At 43.6% G+C, this 11,610-nt stretch overlaps 1 protein-coding gene across 1 annotated transcript in view; it reads left to right on the top strand.

The window, feature by feature from the left end:
- The window catches only part of LOC105381187 (1-phosphatidylinositol 4,5-bisphosphate phosphodiesterase classes I and II), a 38,941-nt gene that overhangs the window by 11,747 nt on the left and 15,584 nt on the right, over positions 1-11,610 (top strand). Inside the window, exons 3-8 of the mRNA XM_048624496.1 lie at positions 423-560; positions 2,330-2,463; positions 5,762-5,947; positions 6,872-7,063; positions 8,180-8,359; positions 10,466-10,615. Coding sequence (XP_048480453.1) covers positions 423-560; positions 2,330-2,463; positions 5,762-5,947; positions 6,872-7,063; positions 8,180-8,359; positions 10,466-10,615 — 980 coding nt within the window. The remainder of the gene's footprint in view (positions 1-422; positions 561-2,329; positions 2,464-5,761; positions 5,948-6,871; positions 7,064-8,179; positions 8,360-10,465; positions 10,616-11,610) is intronic.

The following is an 11,610-nucleotide window of genomic DNA, read 5'->3' as shown; positions in this document are numbered from 1 at the left end:
ACCCGCCAGCTCCACCGCCTACTCTCTAGCGAACATCATTCAGGGTTGCAGATACCCATCATTTTCTACTGCAATGTTTTAGTTCATCCAGTCTTTAACTATCTACTGTACTTGTACTAACATCCAGTGTTAGGGAATAGTATAGTCATCAAATTGGGGGTAACTCAAGTGGTCATTCTGAACAACTTTTATTCCTTGAATTAAGAAAGTTATTTTGAGTGAAAGTTTATGAATTGTCCATACATTTATTGTGAATTCTTAGTAAGAAAAGCAGAACATAACAACAAAAGACTTGATCAGGGAGATGAGCCAACACACCTGCCAGACCAGCAACAATCTGTATACGTTCCCGTTGTCGTTCCCTACGTCGTTTACTTCAGCACTGTTGCAACACCCTGTATACTCTAGCTGGTGGTTCGCAGGACATGCGCGTGCGGCACGTGGTGTCGATGGGCCCGGCGGGCGCGCTGGAGGACAAGACGGTCACGGTGTGCCACGGGATGGACTTCGTCAACGTCTGCTTCATCAACTTCTGCTGCGCCAAGAAGGAGATCGCGCAGGTCAGAATACTATTGTTTACACTCTAGGGTAGATTGCTGGATTACGGCAAACAAAATGTACAATGAAAGATTATATTAGTAGATATTCATCCAAATCGTTACTAGACTAGCCCTTGTGCTACATCAATGTGTCCCACCTTGTATACGTCCGAGTTTGACGCACAATGCGGCAGAAAACGTTGCTAACATAACTGGCTAATCCTTGCTCCACGGTCACAAACCCTCTTCACGGAAGTCCGCAACGCGCTGTGGCTAGTAGGGCATGCAATACCGGAACTATTTTCAATACCGGTATTGAGTTCCGGTATTGCAACTCAATACCGGGATCCCGGTATTAATACCGGTATTAGATTTCCTTGTAATAAATGGCATATATTGTGATTAAAGGTCGTATAGGTCAAAATAAAACGAGAAAAAGCAATGAAATTCAGTATTTTGTAATAAATTTTTACGAGAATTGAGTATTAGAGTTTAAATTTTACAATAAATTATTATTTTTACATCCAGTGTCCGTTTACGCATGGACAACAGTAGATATCAAACGGCCGAAAACTGCATCAAACGGTTGGAAACAAGTGCGCTTTCACAGTACATAGGAATACTATATCTTAATCGCTTTATTATAGCCTAAAAAAGTCCGATTCCGGTATTACTTCAATACCGGTATTAACTTTCAATACCGGTATTGAAAAAAGCGTAAATTTTGTCCCTAATACCGGTATTGCGGTATTGCATGCCCTAGTGGCTAGTGACTGACTGCTGTGCCGAGGGTCCCGGGTTCGATCAGATATTAACACATACACCAGTTTAAAGATAAATACTGTTGTATGTGTCGTATGACTAAGAAAACGTTTCTACTTTTATGAAACCATTGCCTTGTTTGTCCCATCCTAATTGATTAGCGGTTTGTCACCGACACGCTAAGAAGATGAACACGAGTGATGTCAAAACCAATAAACCAGCCCATTAACAACATACAGTAGGTAATCGAATATTTACGTAAGTCCAGGTTTTGATTGGAGTATTAACGGACATAAGGGAGTGTGGTAAACCTTAAGTAGCCTCTCGGAAGCTGATTAGTCATCCGCAGTGAAGGAAGTTTCCGACACCACCTCGAGCACACGTGTGGAGGTGATAAAGAGTTGTAAATTATAATGAATGTTGTGTAAATTGTGAAGTAATGAGGCGTGCGGTTATTGTCAACACCAGCCCGCGGAACACCTGCGCGGTGCCGCTTTTTCTATGGACCGATATTTTAATTCACACCAAACGCAATGTGTGTTAAAGTAAAATAGGCAGAATGGCTACTTATATTTCGGTATCATTGTTATTTATCTTTTGTCGTATCCTGGATGTTACTCTAGCTTACGAAGCCCTGACCATGACACGATCTGTTGTATTAAATCTATATACCGTTAGTATGACTACTCTGGAGTTCATGTAAGGAGCATCCTCGAGTCACGTAATACACTAATCGGACTGGCTAATTCTTTCACCACACAGTGACAAACCCTTTCCCAGACGTATAGTGTTTGTCATCGACAGCCTTAAAAGAATATGACAACTGTCGCTATCTCTGTCTGCAGTAGCGCTCAGAAGGGCTAGTACGGGGCGCATTTAAGACGTGACAAGAGTTTTTCATCGCGCTCACTCACTACGCGCAGCCTCAAGAGCGAGCGCGACGGTGAACTTTTGTCACATCTTAATAGCGCCCTTCAGGCCCTGGAACTTTTGTTTTTGTTTCGCTGTCTGACCCCCCTCCCCCGCAGCTGTGGACGCGCGAGCTGTTCGCGCTGGCGTACAACCTGAACCAGCTGACGGCGTCGGCGCTGGGCGCGCTGGAGAAGCTGCACGCGCGCATCGCGCTCCGCCGCGACAAGCAGGGCTACATACAGGTCAAGAAGTGAGTACCCACTACCACCTACCTATGTATTTCTACTACTGTAGGATCCAAACCACCGTAACTATAACATTGATCCTGTAAAACGCATGCTATTAAACCCTTATAGGCTCTGTAAAGTAAGTCTGTGCGTATCGATGTTGAAAGCTAGCTAATGGCACCTATCTGTATGCCTCAAACTTTATAAGTATACAACCGGCGCCGATAGACGTGCAAACAGTTCCATGTAGACTGCAATCTGGTACATATCTAGGGACGCTCAGGTGTATAACTAATCAAGAATCTACCCAATTAGGATTGCGTCTAAGAAAGCCTTAACTCACAATACTGCATATGACCACGTGCGTGTCCCCTAGACACGACCGCACGCCGCGTCGACGAGGCTGCGAGATCCCTCAACACGTACACTACACATTATACAGTAAACTCTTGTGACATTGCAATTGAACATTTTAGGCTGAGTTCACAGTAGTAGTAATACTGTTAGCCGCCGACTGTGAGCTTTCTCATTTACGCAAATTGCGCGACATGCTTGTTAGCGCGGTAGAGATACTAGAGGTACCTAATACGTCATGTTACCCCCACCGTTTCTCTAAATAAGCAGACTGAAATACAGCCCCTAGAGTAGTGGTGCAGGAAACAGCAATACTCTGCATGCCGAGACCCCGACAGGACAGCGGGCCGCAGGGTAATCAACCGGGTCCATGATTTATTGTTACATGAAGAACCTAGAGGCAGTACCTACGTGGAGTGTGGGGGGAGGTGAGGGTCGCGGGCCTCGTGGAGTGTGCTCCAACTGCGGCTGCACATAAAACGTTGACGACACACTCCGCTCGGTGGCGATGGCGGCATTACGCGGCCGATCCCGTGTAATCTCCCGCCGCGGCTGAGACTCCACCTGTTGCGTGGAGGCACCCCACCCCCGCCCCCGCCCCCGCGCCCGCCCGGGAACACAGACACATCGAGCACTCTCGCTAATGACTCGTCAACATAATCATGTCGGCACTAAATCATGTTTTACTACTACTCGGCGCTCACAGATTTAGCTTTGTGATTTTGAAATCGATGTACTTGCCTAATAATGCCGTCGATAATGAGGCGGTTGTTCGCGGCTCGAGGCGTGCTCGTGTATCGGAATATTTTACTTCAACAAACTCAATTTTCATCAAAGATGGATGGGTTTATTATTTATTCATTACGGTTATTAGCTGATGCTAATTCTAGGGTCGCTCTGTATCATACAGCCTGCCCCTGTTACAGCGGATCGCAGACACGGAATGATTTATAATTCAACTTGTGTATTTTATTTTGTTCTTATGTACGTACAACATGTACAAAATATTAAAATGTGTACATTTTATTCACATATATTATGTATGTAGGTAGCTGTTCTCGTATTTAGACAGGATCTCTTCAGTGTACATAGTTTTGAAAGTGTTTTAAGTACTACCTTGAATGCCATCCTTTTACGTACAAGACTCCTCGTTCCTGCCCCCCCCCCGCCTACTCACCCCCTCTCCCCTCTGCGGTAATGAAATGACGACGGCACTCTATTGTCCATGTGTCAATACTAATGGAACTACATCCCTCTACTAGCTTTAACCCTTTCTCTACACATAATAGAAATAGTTAGCTAATTGCCTTGTTGCATATTCAGAGTTATGTTTTAATAACGATATGATCAATACAATCAATAAATGGCATTGCAAACTACAGTGGCCAAGCTGCGAGTGCGGTAAGAGGCGGGTTCCCGAATTCATTTATGTAGCACTCCATTGTTTGTCACAAATGTATTATTTGCAGCTAATTGTTTATTTAATTTGGCGCATTTCTAACGTTGCTAATTAAAACATTGCAAAACGATTATGCATACAGCAAGAAGTAATGAAGCTAACGCCAGATGAGTCACGGGGCTGCGTCGCGGGCGTTTATGTACGGTTTATTGAGAACATGCTAATGTAATCTACTTAAGTAGGTATTAAAAGCTCCTTAACGCTCGTTTTTACAATTTATACCTACATATTTGATAAAAATGTTCCATGAACACAGCATAGTATAACACTTTTTCTGTAGAAGGTACGGATTTGCAAAGGACTGCTAGATATTCCAGTTTATGTGGGGTCACGTACACGCGAGATAATCTGAAGCGTCGCAGATCGCTCGGCGACGGCGGTCCCTCTAATAACTACGCTGTTGTCTTTTGTTATCATCTTTATGAATTCCTTACTGACGTCACACACGGTGTACCGCTAGTGACGTCACACCCGGTGTTTGAAATGAAATGAAATCGTTTATTGAAATGAAATCGTTTATTTTTTTGACGTAGAATCTTAGAATTACTTGTCAAACGTCATAATCTACCACCATTTCACAAAGGCCCCGTCATTAAGGAGCGAAAGAAACTCCTCGAGCATCTTTTCAACTTTTTCTTATAACTAATATACAATTTTACTTATATCTAGTTAATACAATTTTACTCAAGCATATCCATTTTATTTTTCCAAATGCCTTAGCTGAGTTGGACAAGACCACGCGTTTTTGTCGTTTAGATAATCATTTAAACTATAATAAGCTTTACTACATAATGTCGTTTTTACAAAATTCTTAAATTTAGTCTCAGTTAGGCTAAGTGTTTCATTTGATAATTTATTATAAAAGCGTATACAGTTCCCATGAATGATGTGTTTGTTTTCGAAAGTCTGAGAGTGGGAAAGAGCAACTTATTTTTGTTTCTGGTCTCAATACCGTGAATGGCTCCTACTTTACTAAATGAATTTAAGTTTTTACGAACATACATAATATTTTCATAAATATATTGACATGGAACGGTTAGTATACCTATTTCCTTAAACCTGTCTCTTAATGAAATTCTAGATCCTAATACATAAATGGCTCGAATTGCTCGTTTTTGCAGAACAAAAATTTGATTAATATCAGCCGCCCGTCCCCACAATATAATTCCGTAAGACATAACACTATGGAAATAACTAAAATACACAAGCCTGGCCTGTACCGCTAGTGACGTCACACACGGTGTACCGCTAGTGACGTCACACCCGGTGTACCGCTAGTGACGTCACACACGGTGTACCGCTAGTGACGTCACACACGGTGTACCGCTAGTGACGTCACACCCGGTGTACCGCTAGTGACGTCACACACGGTGTACCGCTAGTGACGTCACACCCGGTGTACCGCTAGTGACGTCACACACGGTGTACCGCTAGTGACGTCACACACGGTGTACCGCTAGTGACGTCACACCCGGTGTACCGCTAGTGACGCGACACGTTGGTTGCAGCATCGTGCGTCTGTTCGCGAGCAGCAAGGAGGACCGGCGGCGGGTCGAGGCGGCGCTGGGCGCGGGCGGGCTGCCCTGCGGAAAGGACGACCGGCTGCACGTGGACAAGTTCACCTTCGAGGACTTCTTCACCTTCTACAAGTGCCTCACGCAGCGCGACGAGGTCACGCAGCTCTTCAACCAGATGTGAGTGAGGGCAGCAGGGGGACTGCCCCCGTATTTTGTAACTTTTTGAGAGTTAGCAACCGGTGATAATTGGTATCAACTTAGAGACTTATTAACCGAAAACACCAAAAATCTTAGTGAAATAAATATGCAAGGAGCCTACCAATATATCCTTACATTCAACATAAACGTTTGTGAAATCAGATAAGTCAGTAAAAAGTTATTAATGAATAATGCTCTAAGTTGTCAGCCATTTTATACCAACCAACCCCACTCGGAGTTACATAATACGGGGGCTGGACGAGAGTTGACAAGTTTAATGCGATGGGATAGAGTAGAGATATTGTGGTTAGCGCAGACCTCCAGAGCTTAGGTAAAACGCTGGGCTCACGTGACAACTGTCGTCCACTAGTTTTTGATTTCTATAGTGATCCCCCAAAGATATCATACCTACGAGATAATACATTAGAGGATATAACAACTCTGTGTTAAAAATCCCGTACTTCGATCTTCCCGCTTTGTATTGTTTCTACCAAAATTAACTGCAGTTTAACAATTACCACTTATTATTGACTCTGTAAAAGATACCATTCACTACATCGCGACTTACGACTGTCGCGCGCAGAAGAGTTCTGATCAATGTCTTTGATATATGGTGTTTATTTTACGACGACCGAATGGCGTAGTGGTTAGTGACCCTGACTACTGAGCCGATGGTCCCGGGTTCGATTCCCGGCTGGGGCAGATATTTGGTTAAAGACAGATATTTGTACTCGGGTCTTGGGTGTTGATATTTATATTAAGTATCTATCTATCTATGTATTTGTGTAGATATATCAGCTGTCCGATACCCATAACACAGGTTCTGCCTAGCTTGGGGTCGGATGGCCGTGTGTGAGATGTCCCACATATTTATTTATTTACAATACGTGGTGTGTTGTCCAGCTCGGGCGGCAAGCCGGTGCTGTCGGCGGCGGCGCTGGCGGGCTTCCTGAACGGCGTGCAGCGCGACCCGCGGCTCAACGAGATCCTGCACCCGTACGCCGACCGCGCGCGCGCCGCCGAGCTGCTGCGCACGCACGAGCGGAACCCCTGCCACGTCAGCAGGGACCAGATGACGCCCGACGGCTTCCTGAGGTAACACACTGTATACACAGCTGCTCGGTTAGAATAAGGCCATTTAATGATAATAATCCTTTGTTTCAGGCATCAGTGGCCATCATCATCGTCATATTATAAACTAAACACAATACATTTTAAAAATACAAAAATTATAGATAACATGAAAAAATAAAACTAACTTAAACTCTAGCACTAGTAACAGGGGATTTAATAGTCTGTTTCGCCTCCCTGTAGGACGATTTAATCGTCCACTGATGAACATAGGCTCCTCTTTCTTTGGCCTTTCTCATGCAATTAGCTATTACTGGCTTCCTGAAAAAGGTTGTCGGTCCAGAGGGATGAGGAGCGTCCCGACTGCCTATTCAAGTTCACAGTTGTTGGAATCCATCTAGAAATGTCAATATATTTACTCAGCCGTTTCAATATTTTGATTGCTCACGTCGGGGTCACCCTACCCAATTTTAGTAAATAGCAAATTTGCAATCGCAGTTAACATGTATGTTATCGTGGGATCACGATGAGATGGAGATTTTATGACTTTAACATTCACATAGTGAACTGTATTTTGTGTAATAATTTATTTGTAAGCCGAATTTTAACAGTGCCATAAAGTAAACATCTTTATGTGACAGTCACTGCTCCCTTGTTTCCGAAATGCAATGTTTTTGTGTGGAAGTTAAATTTATGCTATCTCAAATTAGACTTTATGATATTGTTCTTAGGTGGTGAATGAAAACATCGTGGTCGTTTGCACATCTAGATTCAAGCACCCTAAGTGCATTGTACTCATTTAAAAACGGCGATACAGCTGGCGAACTATCAGTTCAAGTACAGTACAGCGAAAAGCGGATGACTCGCTTGTGTGTCTCTGACTACCCCTTCGAGGATTCGTGAGCATATTATGTATGTGTCGTAGGCATATTCTGGTTTAATCTCATTTTTGATTGAACGACTAGCCCGTTCATTGGATGGCGCTATTCAGTTGTATGACTAGGCCGAACGTTGATTGTGCAAGCGTCACATTGTTCATTGTTGATTGAACGAAAAGGAGATTAAACCAGGTGCCTGCGACATATGTATGTTGACATGTGTCAGTATGCTGACGGTCCCTCCCCCCTCTCCCCCCGGCAGGTTCCTGCTGTCGGCGGACAGCGGCGCGGTGGCGGCGCACCGCGTGGAGGCGCTGGACCTGGACCAGCCGCTGGCGCACTACTACATCAACAGCTCGCACAACACCTACCTCACCGGCCACCAGATCACCGGCAAGAGCTCCGTCGAGATCTACCGCCAGACGCTGCTCGCCGGCTGCAGGTCACACACGCACACACACACACACACACGCACGCACAAACACGCACACACACACACTGCTACACTGTCTCTCCCACTACATGGCAAGGAGGGCCGCCACAAGTGGTCACAATACTCTGTCGAGATCTGGCCATAGCCACACAATTACACAACAAAATTATAATTACAGTTAAAAACCTTCCTACTTAATTAATTCTTAGTTAAGTAGGTACATCTAGGTTTGTTTTTAATAAAACAAACTTATCAATATTTCACACCAACATATAATTTAATATACGCAATCAGTCTTTCTGAGTAATACAATGTAAATAATCGATTATTTAGTAATAACGGCCACCTGATAACGTAGAGTTGACTAACTCGTGACCTCGGCCATTCATCACACGTGACGAATTGACATTTATTTTCAAAATTATTTATAGCACAATAACCAAGTTTATATATTATCGATTAATGATAGATTAGCTCATAAAAATGTGTCTGTTTAGTCATAAAACGATGTCAATTTCCCTACGTGCCAGCCCGAAAATTACATCGTTAATATTATTAATGAACAGCGATAAAACAAAACTTATTATGCTTGCCGTAAAACTAAATTTGTTCGCTGACAATATTTTAACGTTGCCAAGAACTTAATTATAAGGCTTTTGTGTTTCCATGTGTTTTACTTGGAAATGCATCTGAGGGCACAACTTGAAGCCAGTGCAGTGATGGAACCCCCCCCCCCCTACCCCCCGCCACTCCGCGTCGCGGTGGCAAAATAGATTAAAACCCAGTAAGTGGATAGACAGATTATTTTCAGCTGATATTGTAGTTAATTTCGGCCTGAAGGTCGTTATATTTATTGAAAGCGCCGACTAATCGATTTTAGACTAACTCTTGCAACGCGTGGGTTGTTATGATGGATTATGAAAAGTGACGATATGGTAGATCAATCAATTCAGTTTTAGATTTGAAATCCATGTTTAGGTATTTCACTTTGAGGCTCACATGAACTGTACAAAACTGTGCGCTGAGCGCTGACGCTCCACTGTCATCAGCTGTGAATCGATCAGTGCAGTGAAGCGAAGTGCCTGGAGGCCCACTCTTGCTTTAAAGGACAGCTCTACGAAACTTCGCATTTCACCAAGTTGGATTAGGCCTCCCGACGTGGATCTGACGTGATAGATGGTCACGCGATCCCAGATGAGTGATGCACTGGGAACATTCGCCGACATAATGTGTGTTGTGTGTTTCTGTACGTGTATCTATGGCGGAACCCACAACAAACTAACAAACTCCCGACTAAAACTTTCTCGGAGGATAGTAGGTACTCGTATGATATAAAGTGCATTCAACCTTGATGATAATTTAAATTCAATAATAATAACGACAAATAATGATAACTATTAACGACAAAGTAAACACGTGTGTGAACTCACGTGTTGTCACTCGCTCGACGAATCAGAAGCCACTTCCGGCGCTCCTCTAATGACATCTGTCATTACGCACTCTCAATATTTGACCACATAATCTATGTAAGTTGGAAAACATTCCGATTCTCACGTTGCCGTGGGGCGGAAAATTTACATCCACGGCAAGTCATCATCATTAGACTAATTTAACCCAACAAATTAATTTGATAAATATTCCCAATTTTTTTAGGAAAGAAATATTAAATTGACCTTATTGCATCGTTATCCTCATTATTCTCTCTTGGTTACATACATCAGATATACTTATTTTTTGCTTGTGAAGTGCGGCTCTCTTGGAGCGGCTCACATAGTATACTACACTGAGACTAAAGCCCGATTTACACACTGTAGATTGATTACATACTATAGCCAATTTTTTTAAACAAACGGTTACTGATTATGTCTCTTGCACATTTTCGATATTAACAGAGTGTGATTCGTTATTGTTAGGGCCAATAGCAACGGAGCAATAAATTAAGTGGACCAATAGCTTACTTACTTACTTATAGTCCTGTTACTCCCCTGTGGAGCTTAGGGCTACAGACATTCTTCGCCACGCTTCCCTATCTTGAGCCGCCTCCTTCACTTGGGCCCACGATAGACCTGCCCTCTTCCAATAGCAACACAGTAAAACAATTTGGTGTGGCTGCAGGTGCGTGGAGCTGGACTTCTGGAACGGGCGCACGGAGGAGCCGGTGATCGTGCACGGCTACACGTTCGTGCCCGAGGTGCCCGCCAGAGACGTGCTCGAGGCCATCGCCGAGGCCGCCTTCAAGACCTCCGACTGCCCCGTCATACTCAGGTACTGCACGTCACATGTAGGTACTACACGTCACATGTAGGTACAGTACGTCATACTCAGGTACTACACACGACACTGCAGCATACCAGGTACATCACGTCACACTTAGGGTAAGTACCTACGTCAGATACAGTCAAGGAACTTAAGTACTTCTCTAACGAGAAGGTTTTTTTTTTAATTTTTTTACTTGGATACAGTACACTCATAAACTCGCATTAATCGCATTCTGTGGCATAATAATATGTATAGCTAGAGACAACTCTCAGTTATGTTATCTGCCATTTACTATTTCCTAACTTAAAATTTACACAGCAGCATCCAGTGAGGGAGAAAAGTATATAATGTATTTAATATAGGTTGGTAGAATTTAATTAAAAGTCTAAATGTGAAGACTTGGCTTGTGATTGTAGCTCCCAGATCAACAGTTGGTTCGCACAGACAGAACGCCGCGGGCGCGATAACAACCCTTCAGAAACTTCCACGCGGCCACTGCACCTGTATAATTCGTGTGTTGGATAACACACACTTAAAGTCTACATCACAATTAAAAAAATAGAAAGCATTTCGTAATCAACTTGATCACAGTCCACTTTTACGGACCGCCACAACACTCTGTCGGCCTTCCTGATCCAGCCACTACCGGCTACTTGTCTAATGACGGTCCACTCCAGTAATATGTAGTCTACCCCTCTGCTCATCTACTACTACTACTCCGCTGGCTCAGCGACCCGAAGTGGATCTTGGCCTCCGACATTAAAGTGCGCCAATCTTCTCTATTCTGTGCCAATTCTGACCAGTCGGACACTTCCAGCTCTTTTCTCTTCCTCTGCTCATCTATTATTCCTTATTCAGCCGGCCCACTGTAACGTCGCGCCAGCTTGCATATTTTAATAGCTACTTATGTCGATTACTTTAGGTCATTACGAATGACCTCATCACATAAAACGCATAAGACCTCTTTTATACTCCATAAGTATTTCATTCACCCATAGGTT

Source organism: Plutella xylostella, chromosome 12 (genome assembly GCF_932276165.1).
Source record: "Plutella xylostella chromosome 12, ilPluXylo3.1, whole genome shotgun sequence".
Taxonomy (NCBI): domain Eukaryota; kingdom Metazoa; phylum Arthropoda; class Insecta; order Lepidoptera; family Plutellidae; genus Plutella; species Plutella xylostella.
The sequence above is the reverse complement of the archived record's forward strand: the minus strand, read 5'-3'. Positions and strand labels throughout refer to the sequence as shown.